This window comes from Acinonyx jubatus, chromosome A2 (assembly GCF_027475565.1).
Source record: "Acinonyx jubatus isolate Ajub_Pintada_27869175 chromosome A2, VMU_Ajub_asm_v1.0, whole genome shotgun sequence".
In the NCBI taxonomy this organism is placed as follows: Eukaryota; Metazoa; Chordata; class Mammalia; order Carnivora; family Felidae; genus Acinonyx; species Acinonyx jubatus.
The window spans coordinates 141,331,537-141,353,133 of NC_069383.1; the positions used below are offsets into that span (position 1 = coordinate 141,331,537).

Consider the following 21,597-nt stretch of genomic DNA (forward strand, 5'->3'; position numbering starts at 1 on the left):
CCAATTTCTCCAAATCTTCCATTCAACCATTTTTAAGTGTACCATTCACTGCAGCAAGCATACCCACAGGGCTGCACAATTTCAGACCCTTTCATTACCCCAAACATACCCTGTATACACTAAGCAGTAACTCCACATTCCACTCTCAACCCCCAGCAACCTCTATTTTCCATCTCTATGAATGTGTCCACCCCACCCTAGATTCCTCACATAAGTGGAACTATGTAATATTTGTGTGTCTGCGTACTCCTCCCCAACCCTATGCTCAGCTTATTTACTCAGCATAATTCCTTGGTCACCCATGCCACAGCATGGATTGAAACTTAAGCTGATTCATTCTTAGCATCACATAATATAGACCATTTTTTAAACAAAACTTTTCACAGGACTGTCCTGGTTTTCATTTAGAATATACAGAAGCCGTATGTAATATCATCTTCTACATCTATTTCTGAGCAAAACTCTTAATTTAATTTTCCCTACAACAGTAACTGACAAAAGTGTCACAAAAGCAATGTAAAAAATTTCTTCTGACATGTTAAGTTTTTCTGGTAACTTGTTTTGAAATTAACAACATACAAAAATATACAGGATCTGGAAAACGTCCTTCTGTCTTCACCCCAAAAGTGCTGGGAAAATTTCTTTTATACCTCCCTCCTTGGAACCAAATTTTTAGGGAAATGTTGCTACTGATATAAGTCACATTGCATTTTGTGTATTTAGATCTATAGATCTCATATACCATTATACTCGGCCTGCAGATCATCCCTGAATCACACACAATGTCAGGAACAGTTCATTCAAAAAAACATCTGAAATTTTACAACTTACATGTTTAGTGATGTGTTCAGCTGTAACAGCTATGGGACCAGTTGAACAATCTTTTAAAAGGTTTTCTTTCACTCAAGATTAAAATTTTAAATACATAATTAGGTCATGAAAAAAGGTTTGTGTTCACATTTAAAAAAATTAACTCTAGCTATTGCTCTCTTATTTTGTACACTTACTAGGTGTGTTATTCCAGGCTGGACATGCTTTAGGACCAATCCACAGTAAGGCTGCCCAGCCTGCATCACTCTCATAGTGGGTATCTTCTTTTGCCACTCTGTACCCACTTAACACCTTTTTCTACCCTGGCAAGCTGACTGGTATGAACTGTATTAATGGGTTCCTGATCCTCTGACTTCAGTCAACAGGGTTCACAAGCAGAGTGAAGGGAGGGAACAGAATGAAATCAGGATATTTACTCCACTGGCTCATTCTCTTAGTTGACCTGAGGCTGACTCTGTCCCTTTACCATAGTTCATCATTCCCCTCAAAGTTCCCTCGGACACAACTTCTGTCTTCTAGGTTCCGGTAATCAGTTTAGTTGCTACCTAGCACAAGAGTCATGCACCCTCTCTGGTTCCCATAAATCTGATATATGCACTACTTCTGATTCTCCTTTAGAAATACTCCCTTCCTACATAAACCATTTTGAATTATTCTATTTTGGGACTCTGACTGATTGAATTCCCTTATTTAGAGCTGCTCAGTGAAAAGACACATAGTTTCATTATTTTAAAAACTTATTTTCACTTTCCCTTAATGTGTAGGATTTATATAATTTAGTAATTTATCTGGACCTAGGGATGGGACTGAACCAGATTCTTCAAGCTTAAGAGTGAAGTATCAAAAAATACCAAGAGCTCATAAGCACAATAATTTTAAGTAAGCAAGTGGCTTAAGTAGGTAAGTTAGTAACCCAGAGCGGCTCCCTAAGGTGCGATGGGTTTGAACCCTACATCAGGCACTCCTACTTTTAAGACCTGCACTTGAGAAATGAGCCCCCAAAACATCTTGCTTTGAAAGCCAACAGGCTCATGCCCATGAGACCCACCAAGCTATAGTGGAGGGAAGAAATGGCTTTTAAAGGGTTGTTGTGTAGACTCACTTGCCCCAGGGCCCAGTGCAGAGGTAGCCAATAGTGCCCAGAGTGTAATATAAGTAGATGAGCCTCTTTCACATAAAGTGAGGGGCAGGCATCTAACAACACACATCTAGGGATCTGCTGGGATACTGTTCCAGGGAACTAAGGCTGGCAAGTACTACCTTCATTTAAAACTCTAGGTATCCCCTGCACCCCTGGCAGATGCTATCTTTAGAGACCTTCCTCCATCCACTCCTGTCTACCTCACTCCAACCAGCAGGTGTCATCTTCACGTTCTTCCTCTGTCCTGTTCCACGGTCCCAATATCTCCTTATACATGTCTGTTGCCCGGGATTTTATGTTTTGTGACCTGGTTTCTGAAGCTGCTATGTGCAGGGTGCCCCTTGATCACCTGGCTCTGGAGGCCAGGTGCGCTTCTGCTTGTGGTCCTGTTGGGACTGTATATGCTTTTATACGTTAAAAGCTGGTATCTGAAGGTCTGGCTTCCACTCAGCCTGAATCTAGGTGCTGACTGAGATATTCCCCTCTAGGGCACTGACCCGGTCTTGGTACACTCAATCCCCCCCTCCCCCCCTTTTTTTTAATGTTTATTTATTTTTGAGAGAGAGAGCATGAACAGGCTAGGGGCAGTGAGAGAGGGAGACAGAGAATTTGAAGCAGGCTCCAGGCTCCGAGCTGTCAGCACAGAGCCTGACACAGGGCTCAAACTCACTGCTTTCAGCAAAGAGCCTGCTTCATATCCTCTGTCCCCTCTCTCTGCCCCTCCCCCACGGGTTCTCTCTCTCAAAATATAAACTTAAAAAATTTTTTTTAATGTTTGTTTATATTTTGAGAGCAAGAGAGACTGAGCACGAGCGGGAGAGGGTCAGAGAGAGCTGGAGACTGAATCTGAAGCAGGCTCCAGGCTCTGAGCTGCCAGCACAGACCTGTGTTCATGACCTGAGCCAAAGTAGGATGCCCAACTTAATGAGCCACCCAGGTGCCCCTCAAAATAAACAAACTTAAAAAAAAAAAATAGAAGTAATTTACCTGATAGAGTTCAAAGTAATGATAAAGATGCTCACAGAACTCAAAAGAATGGATAAGCAAGGAAAACTTCAAAAAGAAAATAAATGTAAGTATCAAAGTACCAAACAGAAGTCACAGAGCTGAGGAACAGAATAACTGTACTGAAACATACACTAGAAGGGTACAGCAGACAAAATGAAGCAGAAAAAAGGTCAGTGAACTCAAAAACAAAAGTGAAGATAGCTCAAGGAACTTATGGGACAACATCAAACAGACTAATATTCACATTATATGATGGAATCCTGGAAGAAGAGAAAGGGGCAGAAAACTTCTAGAAGAAAAAAACATCTCCTAACCTGGAGAAGAAATAGATATACAGATACAGGAAGCCCAGAGAATTCAAAATTAGATAAAAACAAAGAAACCATCACAAAGATACATTATAATTAAAATGTTAAAACTTTAAGACAAGGAGCAAATCTTAAAAATGGTGAGAAAACAACTTGTTACATACAAGGAACCCTCCTAAAGACTACATGAAATTTTTCAGCAGAAATTCTGTAGGCCAGAAGGCAGTGACTCAATATATTCAAAGTGCCAAAAGAAAAAACTTCCAACCAGGAATAATGTACGTGGCAAAGTTATCATTCAGAATTAAAGAATTTACTTTCTAGACAAGCAAAACATTAAGAGTTCATCACCACTAAACCAGACTTAAAAGGAATGTAAAACAAACACTAATCAACAACAAATGGAAAACTAAAAATCTCACTAGTAAACATTAATACAAAATAAAAGTAGTAGCTTAATCATTTATAAGACCAGTCTAAAGGTTGAAACCCTGAAACAATAGGAGCGCCTGGGTGGCTCAGTAGGTTAAGCATCCAACTTCGGCTGAGGTCATGATCTCACGGTTCATGAGTTCAGGCCCCACGTTGGACTCTGTGCTGACAGCTCGGAGCCTGGAGCCTGCTTCAGATTCTGTGTCTCCTTTCTCTGCCTCATCCCTGCTCACACTCTCTCTCAAAAATGAATAAACATTAAAAAAAATTTTTAAAAACACTGAAGTAGTAAAAATCACCATAACTGGAATAACTAGTTAGGGATACAAAAGATAAAAAGATGCAAAATGTGCCACCAGAAGCAAAATATGAGGGAGGGGGGTAAAAACGTAGAGCTTTAGAATATGTTAAAACTTAAATTGTTACCAACTTAAAACACACTGTTCTAAGTTACACTGTATGTAAACCTAATGTTAACCACAAAGTAAAAACCTACAGTAGATGCACAAAGGACAGAGTCACAAAAGATCAAGAAAAGAATCTAACAATACCATTAAAGTCATCAAAACAAAGGAAGAGAAGCAGAAAGGAACTAGAAAACAATGAAAAAAACGGCAATATATATACACCTGCCAATAATTCCTTTCAATGTAAATGTACTAAATTTTCCAAATCAAAACACATGGAATGGGTGAATGGATAAAAAAAAAAAAAAATTAAGACCTATCTAAATGCTGCCTATAAAGACTCCCTTCAGAAGGACACATACAGATTGAAAATAAGGGATGAGAAAAGATGTTCCATGCAAATGGACAATAAAAGAAATTGAAGGTAGCCACACTTATATCAAACAAAATGGACTTTAAAACAAAGACTACAATAAAGAGACAAAGAAGGGCATTACATACTGATAAAGAGGTCAATCCACAAGAGATGTAACATTTGTAAATATTTATACACTCAACACGTGAGCACCTAAATACATGTATATATATAAAGCAAGTATTAACAGGCATAAACAGCAGTACAACAACAGGAAACTTTAAAACCCCACATACAGTGAATAGATCGTCCAAACAGAAAGTAAAAAAACAAAGGCCTTAAATGTTAGACCAGATGAACTTCACACATATATTCAGAACATTCAATCTAAAAGCAACAGAAAACACATTCTTCACAAGTACACATGGAACATTCTCCAGACTAGATCATGTTAGGCCACAAGACAAGTCTTAATAAAATAAATTCATGAAATTTCAATTAATATCTACACACAGTTTTCCCAACCACAATGATATAAAATGAGAAAATAATAATTACATGAAGAAAACTGGAAAATTCATAATTATGTGGAGATTAAATTAAGGAGTCCAAACATCAAAAGAGAAATAAAAAAATGTCGAGACAAATTAAAATGGAAATACAACATCAAAACTTATGGGATGCAGTAAAAGCAGTTCTAAGAGGGAAGTGAAGTTCATCGTGATAAATGCCTATATCAAGAAACAAGAAAAGTAAGCAACATAACTGTAAATCTCAAGGAAAAAGAAGACCAACCAAATTCAGTACAAGGAAGGAAATAACAAAGATCAGAGGGGGAAAAAAAGGAAGTGGAGACTATAAAAACAATAGACAGTATCAGTGAAACTAAGAGCTGATTTTTGGAAAAGATAAAACTGACAAACTTTTGCTAGAATCATCAAGAAAAATGAGGATTCAAAAATCAGAAGGAAAGAGAAGACATTACAACTGACACCACAGAAATACAAAGGATCATAAGACTACTATGAACAACTACACACCAACAAATTTGACAACCTAGAACAAATGGATAAATTCCTAGAAACATACAACCTATCGAGACTAAATGATGCAGAAATAGAAAATGTGAACAGACCTATTACTAGTAAGGAGAATCAGAAATAAATAAATAAAATAAAATAAAAAATGAAATGAAATGAAATGAAATGAAATGAAATGAAATGAAATGAAATAAAATAAAATAAAATAAAATAAAATAAAATAAAATAGAACCTCCCTATAAACAAAAGTCCAGGACCAGATAGAATCACTAGTGAATTCTACCCTGCATTCAAAGAATTAATAACCAATCCTCAAACTATTCCAAAAAACAGAAGAGGGAACACTTCCAAACTCACTTTATGGGACCAGCATCGCCCCAATACCAAAATCAGAGAAGAATGCCACAAGAAAATTACAGGCCAATACCCATGACAAATATAGATGCAAAAAACTCAACAAAATATCAGCAAACAGAATTCAACAATACATTAAAAGGATCATACACCATGATCAAGTAGAATTTATTCCAGGGATGCAAGGATGTTCCAACATCTGCAAATAAATCAATGAGATACAACATACTAACAAAATGAAAGATAAAGATCATATCAATGGATGCAGAAAAAGCAAAACTCAACATCCATTTATGATAAAAACTCTTATACAGAGAGTATAGAGGGAATACACTTCAGCATAATAAGGCCATATATGTCAAGTAAACAGCTAACATCACACTCAGCAGTGAAAAGGTGAAAGTTTGTTCTAAGATAAAGAACAAGATAAGGGTGTCTACTCTCCCCACTGTTATTCAACATAATACTGGAAATCCAAGTCACTGCAATTAGGCAAGAAAAACAAAATAAAAGGCATCCAAACTGGAAAGGAAGAAGTAAAACTGTCACTATTTGCAGATGACATACACAGAAAATCCTAAAGACTCTACCAAAATCTGTCAGAAAAATACAAATTCTGTAAGGTGCAGGACATAAAATTAATATACAAAAATGTGTTGCATTTCTATACACTAATACTATTAGAGAAATTAAGAAACCAATCCCATTTGCAATTGCATCAAAAATAAATACCTAGGAATAAATTCAACCAAGGAGGTGAAAGACCTGCACACTGAAAACTATAAGATGTTACTAAAAGAAACTGAAGAAGAATACACAAATGGAAAAGATATTCCATACTCACTGGAAGAATTAATAACATTCTTAAAATGTCTGTACTGTCCAAAGCAATCTGCAAATTCAGTGCAATCCCTATCTATCAAAATTCCAATGGCATGTTTCACAGAAATAAACAATGCCAAAATTTCTATGGAACTACAAAAGCACCCCAAATAGCCAAAGTAAGCTTGAAAAAGAATACGGTGGAGGCATTACACCACCTGATTTCAAATTGTATTACAAAGCTATAATCATCATAAGAGTAAGGTACTGACACAAAAACAGATACAGATCAAAAGAACTGGGCGCCCAGAAATAAACCCATGCTTATACAGTCATTTAATTGACAACAAAGGAGCCAAAAAATCCATAATAGGGAAAGGACAGTCTCTTCAATGAATAGTGCTGGGAAAACTGGACAGTCAATTGCAAAATAATGAAACCAGACCACTATCTTACACTATACACAAAAATTAACTCAAAATGGATTAAAAACTTGAATGTATGACCTAAAACTGTAAAACTCCTAAAAATAAAAACACAGGCATTAAACTCCTTGACACTGGTCTTGGCGATGATATTTTGAATCTGAGTCCAAAAGCAAAGGCAACAAAAGTAAAAGTAAACGAGACTACATCAAACTAAAAACATTCTTCATAGCAAAGGGCAAAAGAAACCATCAAAAAACTGAACAGGCAACCTACTGAAGGAAGAAAATATTTGCAAACAATGTATCTGATAAGAGGTTAATATCCAAAATACAAAGAACTCATACAATGCAATAGCAAAAGCAAAAACATAATCTGATTTAAAATGGACAGGGGCACCTGGGAGACTCAGTCAGTTAGGCGTCTGACTTCGGCTCAGGTCATGATCTCACAGTTTGAATTTGAGCCCCGCGTCAGGCTCTGTGCTGACAGCTCAGAGCCTGGAGCCTGCTTCAGATTCTGTGTCTCCCTCTCTCTCTGACCCTCCCCCACTCACACTCTGTCTCTGTCTCTCTCTCAAGAATAAACATTAACATTTTTTTAATGAAACAATAACAAATAAATAAATAATGGGCAGAAGATCTGAATGATTTTCCAAAGACAACCTACTGATGGCCAACAGCTACATGAAAAGATACTCAACACCACTGACCATCAGGAAATAAAAAACACAATGAGACATGGCCTTTAACCAATCAGAATGGGAGTACCAAAAAGACAAGAAATGACCAGAGTTGGCAAGGATGCGGAGAAAAGGGAATTTTCATGCACTGTTAGTGAGAATTATAAATTGGTACATTTCTACTATGGAAAACAGTACAAAGGTTTCTCAAAAAATTAAAAGTAGAACTACCACATGATCCAGCAATTCCACTTCAGGGTATTTAACTGACAGAAACAAAAACACTAACTCAAAAAGATACATACACTCCCATGTTCACTGCAGCATTATTTACTATAGTGAAGACACGGAAGCAACATTAAGTGTCAGACAAATATAAACAAAATGTAGTGTACACACACACACACACACACACACACACATAAGAATATTATCAGGCCATAAAAACAAATGAAATCTTGCCATTTGTGACAACATGGATGGACCCTGAGAGTATTATGCTAAGTGAAAAAAGAGAAAGATAAATACCATAATGATCTTACTTCTATGTGGAATCTTAAAAAAACACGCATAGTCAAAAAAAAAAAAAAAATATATATATATATATATCCAGAAGCTCATAGGTACAGATACTGTTGCCAAGAGCAGCAGTTGGTGTAAAAGGAAGGGCAAAATGGGTGAACGGTCAAAAGGTACAAACTCCAGTTATATGTCTTGGGATGTAATGTACAACACAGTGACTATAATTAAAAATAATTCTATATTTGAAAGTTGCAAGTAAATCTTAAAAGTTCTCATCACAAAAAATTCTGTAATCGATGGTGAAACTGCTAATTAGACTTACTGTGATCATTTTTCAACATATACAAATATAGAATCACTATTGTACAACTGAAAAAATGTTATATGTCAACTATATCTCAATTTAAAAAGGTGAAAAGATAAAGGGGTTTCCTGCAAGTTCATAAAAAATTCCCAGGAAGAGGGACACCTGGGTGGCTCACTCGGTTAAGTGTCTGACTTCGGCTCAGGTCATGATCTCACAGTTAGTGAGTTCGAGCCCCATGTCGGGTTCTGTGCTGGCAGCTCAGACCCCAGAACCTGCTTTGGATTCTGTGTCTCCCTCTCTCTCTGCCCCTCCCCTGCGCACGCTCCCGTGCACACACTCTCTCTCTCTCAAAATTAAACATTAAAACAATTATATAAAAAAAAAATTTCCTAGAAAGATAAATAAAGGGGAAAGGATTCACAGTAAGCATGGAGATCTATGATAATAATATCCAACATGGATATTACCTTATCAACTTTTTAAAATTTAAAATGAACACATAAAAAAGATGTTCAACATCATTAGTCACTGGGGAAATGCAGATCAAAACCACAATGACATACCACTTCACTACCATGAGAATAAGTGCAGGGGAACATGCAGAAAAACTGAAACCCTCATACACTGCTGATGGAAATATAAAATGATACAGTTGTTTGGAAAATGGTTTTGTAGTTCCTCAAATGCTAAACATAAAGTTGGTTATATAGGACTCAGCAATGTTACTCTTTTCTCCCAGGAAACCTGAAAATACAGGTTCTGCATGAGTGTTCATAGCATATCTGTAATTAAAAAGTGTAATTAACCAAAAAGTCCATCAACTGATGAAGGAATAAACAAAATGTGGTATATGCACAAAATGGGATATTATTCAATGATAAAAAAGAATGAAGTACACGCTATAACATGCTGAACCTTAAAACATTATGCAAAGAAATAATCCAGACACAAAACACCACATATGGTATGATTCCAATTATATGAAATGTCTAGGACAGACAAATCTAGAGTAACAGAAAGTAGATTAGTGGTTGCCTATGACTAGAGAGGAGGGAGGAAGTGGACAAAAGCTGCTGATGAATACAGAGGTTCTTTCTGGAGTTATAAAAGTGTTCTAAAATTGTGGAGATGGTTGCACAACTCTAAATATACTCTAATTGTACTCTAGAAAAAACACATTGCATTGTATTCTTTAAAAGAGGTAATTTTATGTTATCTGAGTTATATCTCAATAAAGCTGTTACAAAGAAATGAAAAGCCAAGAGATCCCTTTCTTACTGAAAACCTTGAATTCCTTTCATTTTTTAACTGAGCTCAATTTTAAATTGAGCTTAATTCTAACTGTGATGTTAATTTTAAGTAAATCTTAAACCAAATCACAACTTTTAAACAAATACCTGTTTGCACAGCAGTGTCCTTTTTGGGAGAGGTTGTAGAATTGATACATATATTCATTTTATCACTGACGTCATCCAAGCCATGTCCTAAATTTGAAATGTTGTTAGTAGATTCATTATATTCCACTTGTATTAACTGACAAGAGAAATATGTTATCCAACATAATGACACTTCAGAAATGTTAACAGAAATTATGTATAGCAGCAACTAAATACAAAGAAGACGTTTGGTGTAATCAGGAAGTGTGAACACTGCAATACAAATTTAAAAGGGCTCTCCTAAAGTTTCTTACAAAAAATTACCTGCATTTTAATCTGTTATTGAATTTTAGGGAGATCACTTAATATATTCCTCCAAAAACTGGGTAAAAAAGCAAACATTTTCCCTACTGTGAGCAAAATATAAAGAGAATTTAAGATTACTAGAAAATGTAACATTTAGTATACTCTTAAGGTGATTTGTCAAATAAAATAAGCATTATAGAGTTCCAATAGCTCAAAATCTGAAATTCCTTAAAAAACATTTAGTTAATTGGTGTGTTAAAGGCACTAAAAATAAGAAATTACTTAAAAGCATCTTCAAAAGATACTATAAGTAAAATTCTTTTTAATTATTTTATTATTTTTAAGTTTATTTATTTAGAGAGAGCGTGGTGCATGAGCAGGGGAGAGGCAGAGAGAGAGAGAGAGAAAGAATACCGAGCCCAGCGCAGGGTTCAATTCCATGAAATGTGAGTCATGAAGTAAACCAAGATCAAGAGTTGGATGGACTCTCAACCGACTGAGACACCCAGGCACCCCATAAGTAAAATACTAGTGAAGCGCTTACCGCCAAGATTTTTAATCAATCCAGAAGTGTCATGTCCCTTTTGAGCCAATTCTCGGATTCTCTGTTCCTGTTTCAGTCTCTGTGCTAGCTCTTGTGCTCTTTGCATTGTCTGGAATAGCTCATTTGTCTTGAGAGCCATGATTTCCTATTGAGGTGCACAAAGGTATTAAATACAATTATCAAACACATACAGACTTGACAATTCTGAGTAGATAAGCTACTATGTGTCAGACACTATTCAAGATATTGGGAGAACAGTCTGGGCAAAGTTCCTTCCCTTTTGAAGCTCACATTTTAGTATCTTTTCTCTGTATTTAGTATCTTTTTATCTGTATTAGATCACAAATTTAAGAACCCTTTTACCCACTCAAATTTATAATAAAGTTTTGAAAGCTTCTAAAACCAATGGTCAATTCCATCAGAATTCCATTAAGAGTAAAAATAGATTAAGATGTAGGACACAAGGTTTATACGGGGCGCCTGGGGGGCTTAGTCGGTTAAGCGACTCTGGCTCAGGTCATGATCTCACAGTTTGTGAGTTTGAGCCCCGCATCAGGCAGGCTCTGTGCTGTCAGCTCGGAGCCTAGAGCCTGCTTTGGATTCTGTCTCCCTCTCTCTCTCTCTGCCCTCCTCTGCTTGTGCTGTCCCTCTCTCTCTCTCTCTCTCAATACTAAATAAACATTTAAAAATTTTTTAAAATAAAAACAAAAAAAAAACCTATAAGGTTTATGGCCACTTCTTGCAATTCAAGCACGCGATACTTAGATTTTTTTCATGTATACAGTTATTTCATAGGAGTAGTTAGCTCAGCCTATTCAACATAATCAAATTAGAACCCTGACCATATGCTGTTTCATCAGCTAAGTGTGGAGTGAAGGCTGCAAATAGGAAAAATCAAGAAAATGCAGGCTCTTAGACCCATCTCCCAGCTCCAGAGAAAAGGCTCTAAGGCTCTTCTCCAAACCTCCCAAATCCTTGGCAATCAAATGTCACTGTATGACATGGTACTTGACACAACCATACCTATGCTGTCTGTGCCACTTAATAGAGATGTTTTCCTAGCCAACCAGAGATCTACTCTTTTTGAAAAGACTCTTACTGGGGCACCTGGGTGGCTCAGTTAGTTAAGCATCAGACTCCTGATTTTTGTTCAGGTCATGATCTTACCATTGTGAGATCAAGCCCTACATCAGGCTCTGCGCTGCTTATGGAGCCTGCTTGGGCTTCTCTCTCCCTTTCTTTCTGCCCCTCCTCCACTCAAACATGCTTTCTTTGTCAAAATAAATAAGCTTAAAAAAATCAATTTTTTACTCTAAAATATTATTTATAATGTAAATATTACCATGTTCATGGGCTGCAAGAATTAACACTGCTAAAAGTCCATTCTATCCAAAGCAATCTACAGATTCAATGCAGTCCCTATCAAAACACCAATAGTATTTTTCCCAGAACTAGAACAAATAATCCTAAAACTTGTATGGAACCACAAAGGATCCCAAATAGCCAATGTAATTTGAGAAAGAAGAACAAAACTAAAGGTATCACAATCTCAGATTTGAAGTATATATACTACAAAGCTTTAGTAATCAAAATAGGATAGTAATGGCACAAAACAGACAGAGATCAAAGAGGATAGAGCGCCCAGGAATAAAACCATGCTTAATATGGTCAACTAATCTACAACAGAGGCAAGAATATGCAATGGGAAAAAGAAGTCACTTCAACAAATAGTGCTGGGAAAACTGGACAGTTACAAGCACAAGAATGAAACTGGACCACTTCCTTCACCATACACAAAAATAAACTCAAAATGGATTACAGATCTAAACTGTGAGACCTAAAACCATAAAACTCCTTAAAGAAACATAGGTAGTAACCTTTTGGACACTGGCCTTAGCAACAATTTTCTAGATATGTCTCCTCAAGCTACAGAAACAAAAGTAAAAATAAACTGTTGGGATTACATCAAAAGAAAATACTTCTGACCATCCACAAAAGGCAACTTACTGAATGCGAAGGTTATCTATAAACAATGTATGTGAAAAAGAGTTAATATCCAAAATACATAAAGAAGTTATACAACAACAACCTAAACCTCAAATAACTTGATTTTTTAAAAAAAGGGCAGAAGATTCAAATAGAGGTTTTTCCAAAGACACAGATGACCAACAAACACAGGAAAAGATGCTCAACGACAGGGAAATGCAAATCAAAACCATAATTATACCATCTCACATTGGTCAGACTGGTTAATATCAAAAAGACAAGAAATAACAAGTGTTGGTGAGGATGTAGAGAAAAGGGAACTTTCATACACTGTTGGTGAGAATGGAAATCGGTACAGCCATTGCGGAACAGTATGAACTTTCCTCAAAAAACTAAAAATAGCACTACCATACAATCCAATAATTCCACTACTGAGTATCTGCCTGAGGAAACAAGAGAGATATGCACTCCTATGTTTATTGCAGCATTATTTACAACAGCCAAAATATGGAAGCAACTGAAGTATCCATAGGTAGATGAATGGATAAAGAAGATGTGGTGTATACATATTCTATATTTTATTCGACCATAAGAAAGAATGAGATCTTGACATTTGCACTAACATGCATGGACCTAGAGGGTATTATGCTAAGCAAAATAAGTCAGATGGGAAAGACAAATACCATATGAAGTCACTTACATGTGGAATCTAAAAAATATTAAATGAAAAGCAAAACAAAAAACCCCACACAAACACAAAAACAGCCCCACAAACTGGTAGTAGGATGGAGTCAGTAAACGGGTGAAGAGGAGTGGAAGGTACAGCGTTCCAGTTATGTAACGAATAAGTCATGGGGATGAAAGCTACAACATAGGGAATATAGTCAATGGTACTCTAATAGTGTGTATGATGACAGATGGTACCTACGAACACACATAACATACAGGACTGCTGAATCACTATTTTGTATAGCTGAAACTACCATTGTGTGTCAACTGTATTTCAATAAAAAAATTTTTTTAATATATACTTACTTCCTTTTGTTTTTGCTTAAGTATGTCTTCTTCATACTGCTTCTGCATTTCTTCTCGCTCCCGTGCTAAGCGACACTCCTCTTCTTGTTCTTCCTTCTTTCTTTGCTGTTCTTCCAGCTGTTTCTTCCTGCGTTTCTCCTCTACCTGAGCAGTGATAGCTTTCTGGTCATAAATCATAAATGACACAAATTACTGTTACAAATTAAAAAATCCATTTTTAGCATTTGCTTATATTCCTGAAATAAGCTTATCAGTATCAGATGATACACAATACAGTATTACATATATAAGTAAAGTTAAATTGTCAAATTCCCAATCTATTTCTCCCATCTCATCTGTCAAGTTCTACATATGCTTTTTCTTTAACCCCAGGAGGGCTGTTAGAAGAACTAATCCAGAAACAGCTGAGTGCTTAGTGCTTAGCATAATGCCTGGTAAGCAACAGATACTCTATAAATGTCTGTTCACTAACCTAAGAGTAACATTATTAAAAAAAGTTTGTAATACTTATTTTTGAGAGAGAGAGAAAGAGCACAAGTGGGGGAGGGGCAGACAGCGAGGGAGACACAGAATCTGAAGCAGGCTCCAGGCTCTGAGCTGTCAGCACAGAGCCCGACGCAGGACTCAAACTCACAAACCCTGACATCATAACCTGAGCCAAAGTCAGACGCTCAATCAACTGAGCCATCCACACGCCCCAAGAGTAACATTTTTAGTTAAACTGAATTCTTCATGTATCAGTGATTTTAAAGAATTATTCAGAATTTTAAGTCCCTTTAGTGTTAGACTAAAATTAGGAGAGAAATTAAATCTTAGTCTCCTTTCTTACGTTGTCTGCTAGATTTCTCAATCAGAATTCTACTTCAATGCCCTATATAATTCCCTTACAAAGAACTAATTCTTATCCTGAACAGAATTCAGGAGAACGAAACCAATGAAAAAAAATAACCAATATTAACTTAAGACTTAGTGCCATTTCATATGTGCAACTTACATATTAAAGACCTCTTCTGGCAGGCAGATGGCTGGCTGTACTACATGATACTGTCTAGTTCTTAGCATGAATGTAATTTTAATATAATGCCAGTTGAAGTAAGAATTAGATTTATCACAGGATTGGACAGGGCCTGTGCTACACATTTACACTGAAATTTTAACTGCCATTTATTTAGGCATCTGCTGGCTATGACTATTATTTATTAAGGCAAAGAACAATATTTTACAGTGCAATACCTGATGTTCTAACTGTTTTTGTCGTCGCCTGTCACGTTCTTCAATCTGAGCTGGGTCCAAGAGAGCAGTCATAGAACGGAGAAAACTGACAAGACAGACACTTTAGCTATTCAAAACCTCCAAAAGGTGGGTTTAACAAGGTGCTAAATCACTTTTGTTTCAGATATATCCACTATTCATTTATACTTTAAACAAAAATACCAAACCTAAAATCAATTAAGACATATTATAAATATAACAACAGCTCTTTTAATAAAGCACAGACTTTCTTAAACATCAATCAATACTGAAGAATAAACTTACTTCGTTTTCTGACTGTTTGCCATAGTCGTATCTCTAAGAGGTTTTGCTATATGTTCCTCCTCTGAAGGTTCAACCTGGCTTCCACTCATAGGTGTATAAACACTGTTGATATCAGCCAGCTCCTGAGTGTCCGGAGAGACACAGAAGTACTCTGGTTGGTTGTATGTTGACCGAGAGGAGAGTTGAGACTGAGAAGCAGGATAGTTCTTTAATGAACCAAAATGCATTGTCCATCTGTCATGTTCCTCACCCTAATCATGATAAGTAAGAATTACTAAGAATTTTTCCAATTGTTCACATGTATAAAGTCCTATACAACAAACACAATTAAAAAAAAAAATTTTTTTAATGTTTATTTGTTTATTCTGTGGGGGAGGGGGGGGTGCAGAGAGAGGGAGGGAGAGAATCCCAAGCTGGTTCCACACTGTCAGTGCACAGCACGATGCAGGGCTCAAACCCACAAACCATGAGATCATGACCTGAGCCGAAATCAAGAGTCGGATCCTTAACCGACTGAGCCACCTAGGCGCCCCTCAAACACGATTTTTAAAAGTTACCACAGAACAGAATAAGAATAAAATTAATGAAACTACATTCTTTATTGATTCCATATACATTTCGGTAACTAGCTTCAAGAATATGAGAAATTCAAAGAATTAGGAAATTCCTAAGAAGTTAGTTTTAAGTATGCAAAATCACACTTACTAAATGCATTCAATAAAAGTTTCAGAACAACAACTGTGTAAGAATTTGAATAGTGTAGTCTTGTCAAATAGTTTCAGGATATTTTTATGTTTATGATTAAAGACTTTGAAATTATTTTTTGCACCTTTATATCCACATATATTTGCCACCTTACCTTTGAAGATGTAATTTTTTCCTCTGTTTTTCTTTGCCGATCATCCTCTATTTGTTTGTTCAAATCTTCGATCCATTTTCTCTGCTGTTCTTGTTTCACAGCATTGAAAGAGTGCTCCAGTGGTACTGCTTCCTAAACAAGAGTCATCAATACTAGCTGAAGTTCGCTTCTCTTTTTGTAACCACTTTATATTTATAAATCTTGCCAAGAACTTATATAGATTTAAGCAGAAAGGCACTGATCTCTAAGAGGAACAATAATTTTAAAGAAAAAAATTTGAGTTATACAATTAAATAGATCTATTCCAATTTCTAGAATCATACTTGTAACATACAGAAGGAGAGAACACAGTAAGGTAACTAAATGTAAAAAAAGGAATTTTATAATAAAAAATTCTTTTTCTAAAATAATTATAAGATTTTTAAAAGTTTTTCCTAATAGTTTCATTTAGACTTTGAAAGGAGTTACTGATCATTTAAGTTAGATGTAAAATACTGTTTTACATCTGGCTTCAGAACACAGGAAATACTGCCTCTGGACCAAGAGCCAGGAAGATATGAGTACCAGAGGCTTTCTCTATTGAATCATAATGTCTCTCTAGAGATCGCTCTTTTCCATTTCTACTGCTACAGCCTTATCACAGTAGATGACATTTCAATAAGATAAACATATTGTGTCTAGGTTAAGTCCTTGAATTCTAAGGACTTTAAGGAAAAAAACAAAAATTAGAATAGTAGCATAAAAATTTGTTGTTGCTTCTTAATTTATGAAAATTTAGGATACTCTAACAAAAAGAAAATAATATATACTACTCAAACTGTCCTGAAATGCACCAGCTAAGTAACAAACATACTGTTACACGAAATAACTGCAGGACATAATTAAAAAAACAGCTTGATAGACTACTACAGTCACAATATATCTCATAATGCTACTTTCTACCTTTGTTTTTAACAGAAACAATGGCAATTGACAAACTGCTTTAGTTAAAGGAAGGAAATATTTATACAACAAGAAAAAATTTTAGTATCTCATGTATTCTTACATGTTTTAAAGAGATAAAAACCGTCACATTTCCTTAAGCCTAAAAGAGTCACTTCAAAAGAAGCACTATCTTCAAGTAATTCAACAATTCTATTTCTAGAAATATGATTTTGAAGATCAAAATGGAAAAGAAGCAAATGTCCCTTTTTACCTCCTTACAAGACTTTCTCAACATGGCACTCAATCATTTTAGATCTGTCATCTGTTTAAGTCTGATTTAACTAGACGTGGTTTCAAATTTCAGTCGAGTTACAAATTTCGGTTTAGGTACAAGTCAAAATTACCCTTGAAAATTCCTAAAATCACTCACAAAATGTTTTGTGTACGTGTCTTTACAACCCTATGGAAAACTTAATGAGTTCATTTCTCTTAAATATAGAGAACAAAGAGAGGGTTGCTGGATGGGCTGGGGGAGGAGGGATGGGCTAAATGGGTAAGGGGCATTAAGGAATCTACTCCTGAAATCACTGTTGTACTATATGCTAATTTGGATGTAAATTAAAAAATAATTTTTAAAAAATCAGTTTTTAATTCAGTCTTCCACTTCCTACTCAAGGATGTCTTATAACTTCCTTACCACTTGAATAATTCGTTTTACTTCTCTAACTTACTAGGAAACACTTAAAATTATTATTTTCTCTTGGGGCACCTGGGTGGCTCAGTCGGTTGAGCATCCAACTCTTAATTTCAGCTCAGGTCATGATCTCACGGTTCACGGGTTTGAGTCCCATGTCAGGCTCTGTGCTAATGTCACAGAACCTGCTTGGGATTCTCTCTCTGCCCCTCCCCTGCTCACACTCTCTCTCAAAATAGACTTAAAGAAATTTTAAAAATTAGTTATTACTGAATTTTTGGGGTTTTAAAAGATATAGTCTAGATACAGCCCTTTATCAGGTAATTTGCAAATATTTTCTCCATGTATTTTATAATCTAACAGTAATATTCGCAGAGTACTTTTTAAAGTTTGAGAGAGAGAGAGAGAGAGAGAGAGAGAGAGAAAGCGCAAACCCACAAACCCTGAGATCGTGACCTGAGCCAAAGTCAGACACTTAACCAACTAAGCCACCCAGGTGCCCTCAAAGAGAACTTTTCAAATTTATTTTCAAGTTAGTTAACATATAGTCTTGGCTTCAGTAGAGCCCAGTGATTCATCTCTTACCATATGACACCCAGTGCTCATCCCCAAAAGTACGGTCCTTAATGCCCATCACCCATTTAACCCAACTGCCACCCTCCCGCCCCGCTTCAGCAACCCTCAGTTTTGTTCTCTGTATTTAAGAGTCTCTTATGGTTTGCCTCCCTCTTTGTTTTTCTTATTTTTCCTTCCCTTCCCCTATGCTCATCTGTTGAGTTTCTCAAATTGCACATGAGTGAAATCATAGGATATCTTTCTCTGATTGACTTATTTCGCTTATCATAATACCCTCCAGTTCTATCCACATTGTTGCAAACAGCAAGGTTCCATTACTTTTCATCACCAAGTAGCATTCCATTGTGTGTGTATGTATAAATATATACCACACCTTCTTTATCCATTCATCAGTTGGTGGACATTTGGGCCACCAGTGTTGTATCCTTGATGTCAGCATATTTTTATATCTTAACCCTTTGATTAAATTTACCTGTCATTCCTCAAAATACAAGGGAGTATCATTGACTTCTGAATGTTAAACCCAGCCTGTGTTCCTTGAATAAACCCAACTCATCATGATGTATCATTTAAAATTCTTCTCTTTTTTGTACTGTCAAGTTTTCATATAAAAATATTTGTCTTGTCAGCTTTGAGTATCAGGTTTTGTTTATTCCACTCTCATAAACCTTGAAAAGCTTTCTCTTCTACTTTAATTACATGGAAGAATTCACCAATAAAAATGTCTGGGCCTTGGGTTTATTTTGTGAGATTTTTAATGATGGAGTCCAGCTCTTTAACAAATAGGTTCACCAAGATTTTCCATTTCATGTGTCAATTTTAGTAATTTGTTTTTTCTAATATTTTGTCCATTTTCATAAATTCTCTAACGTACTGACAAAAGTTCATGTATTCTCTTACCTTTTTTTTAAGCTTATTTTTGAGAAAGAGTGAGCACAAGCTTGGGAGGGGTAGAGGGAGAGGGGGACAGAGGATCTGAAGCAAGCTCCATACTGGCAGCAGGGAGCCCAATGTGAGGGTCAAACTCACGATCCGTGAGACCATGACCTAAGCTGAAATCAGATGCTCAACCAACTGAGCTACCAGGTACTCCCATTCTTACCTTTTTAATGTCCATAGACCCTTTAGTGGTATCCCTTTTCACTCATGCCAGTCTTCACAAGGGGTTTATCAATTTAAACACCTTTATAAAGGACTACTGTTGATCTCTTAATTCTGTATATTTATTTCCAATTTTACTAATATCCACTCTGATCTTATTTCCCTCCTTCTACTTGTTTTGGGTATAATTTTTGCTCTTCTTTCTCTAACTTCTTGAATGAATTACTTAGATCATTAATGTTTTGTCTTCCAGTCTTCCTTTTCCGAGAAATGGATTTAAGTCTATAAACTTACCTCTAAGCACAGAAAACCCATGTTTTTATAAGCAATATTTTCATTGTCAGAGTTCATATACTTTGTTTTTCATTCACACAGAACTATATTGCTTAAATATTAAACATTTGGAAATTTTCTTTTTCCTATGTTACTGATATCTAGCTTAATTCCACTGTGATCAGGTAACATATTCTGTGTAATCTGAACCTACGAAATTTGTTAAAATTTTATGGCCTTTCAAATTATTAATCCTCACTTTTTGTCCATAGATGTTTTAGGTTTTATTTCTATATAAATGAAAAATCATTACAATTTTATTTTTTCTTTTCCAGTTCTTATGACTTAATTTTGTCCCCTTGTCTTGCTATACTGGCTAGGACCAATCAATAACAAATAATAATTTGAACATCTTATCTCCTTATGGAATACTTCTAAAATTTCTCACTTAGGATGTTAGCTTTAGGGTTTTGTTTTTTAACTCCAGTATAGTTAACATACAATGTTCTACTAGTTTCAGATGTACAATATAGTGATTCAACAATTCTACACATTACTCAGTGCTCATCAAGTATACTCTTGATCCCCTCCACCTATTTCACCCATCCCCCCTCTGGTAACCACTAGTTTGTTCTCTATAATTAAGAGTCTATTTTTCAGTTTGCTTTTTTTTCTTTGTTGGTTTCTTATATTCACATTTGGGTAAAATCATATGGTATTTGTCATTCTCTGATTTATTTCACTTAGTATTATACTCTCTAGCTCCATCCATGTTGCAAATGGCAAGATTACATTCTTTTTTATGGCTGAGTAACATTCCACTGTACATATATAACACATCTTCTTTATCCATTCATCTATCAATGGATACTTGGGCCTGCTTCCATAATTTGGCTATTGTAATAATGCTGCAATGAACACTGGGATGCATATATCCTTTCAAATTAGTGTTTTCATATTCTTTGGGTAAATACCCTGTAATGCGATTTCTGGATCATATAGTAGTTCGATCTTTAATTTTTGGAGCATACTGTTTTCCACAGTGGCGGCACCAGTTTGCATTCCCACCAACAGTGCATGAGAGTTCCTTTTTCTCCACATCTTCACCAATGCTCGTTTGTGTTTTTGATTTGCATTTCCCTGATGATAAGTGATGCTGAGTATCTTTTCATGTCTTTTGGCAATCTGTATGTCTTCTTTGGAGAAATGTCTGTTCATGTCTTCTGCTCATTTTTGAATTGCATTATTTGGGTTTTTTTGGTGTTGAACTTGCATAAGTGCTTTATCTATTTTGGACACTAAACCTTTATCAGTTTAGTCATTTGCAAATATCTTCTCCCACTCAGTAGGTTGTCTTTTAGTTTTGTTGATTATCTCCTTTACTATACAGAAGCTTTTTACTTTGAGGAAGTCCCAATAGTTTATTTTTGCTTTTGTTTCTCTTGCCTGAGATGAAATCTAAAAAAAAAAAAAAAAAAAAAAATGTTGCTATGGCTGATGTCACAGAAATTACTGCCTGCGCTCCTTTCTAGGATTTTTACGGTTTCAGGTCTCAAGTTTGGGTCCTTAATCCATTTTGAGTTTATTTTTGTGTATGGTGTAAGAAAGTGGTCCAGTTTCATTCTTTTGCATGTAGCTATCCAGTTTTTCCAACATGTGGTAGTGTTTTGATTTGTTTTTTTAAATACTCAATTGGAAATTCCTTAACTGGGGTTAAATTTTATCAAGTGCTTTTTCTGCACCTATTGAAATG

At 35.8% G+C, this 21,597-nt stretch overlaps 1 protein-coding gene across 10 annotated transcripts in view; it reads right to left on the reverse strand.

Moving 5' to 3' along the window:
- Positions 1-21,597, reverse strand: part of CCDC66 (coiled-coil domain containing 66) — a 50,431-nt gene that overhangs the window by 6,243 nt on the left and 22,591 nt on the right. For 9 of the 10 annotated variants that reach the window (XM_027039033.2, XM_027039032.2, XM_015063203.3 and 6 more), the window contains 6 exons: positions 16,277-16,408; positions 15,418-15,668; positions 15,115-15,199; positions 13,882-14,043; positions 10,861-11,005; positions 10,032-10,118 (listed from right to left, as the gene is read on the reverse strand). In XM_027039033.2, the coding sequence (XP_026894834.2) occupies positions 10,032-10,118; positions 10,861-11,005; positions 13,882-14,043; positions 15,115-15,199; positions 15,418-15,668; positions 16,277-16,408 (862 nt within the window). The remainder of the gene's footprint in view (positions 1-10,031; positions 10,119-10,860; positions 11,006-13,881; positions 14,044-15,114; positions 15,200-15,417; positions 15,669-16,276; positions 16,409-21,597) is intronic. The other variant, XM_027039029.2, reaches the window with a different exon arrangement.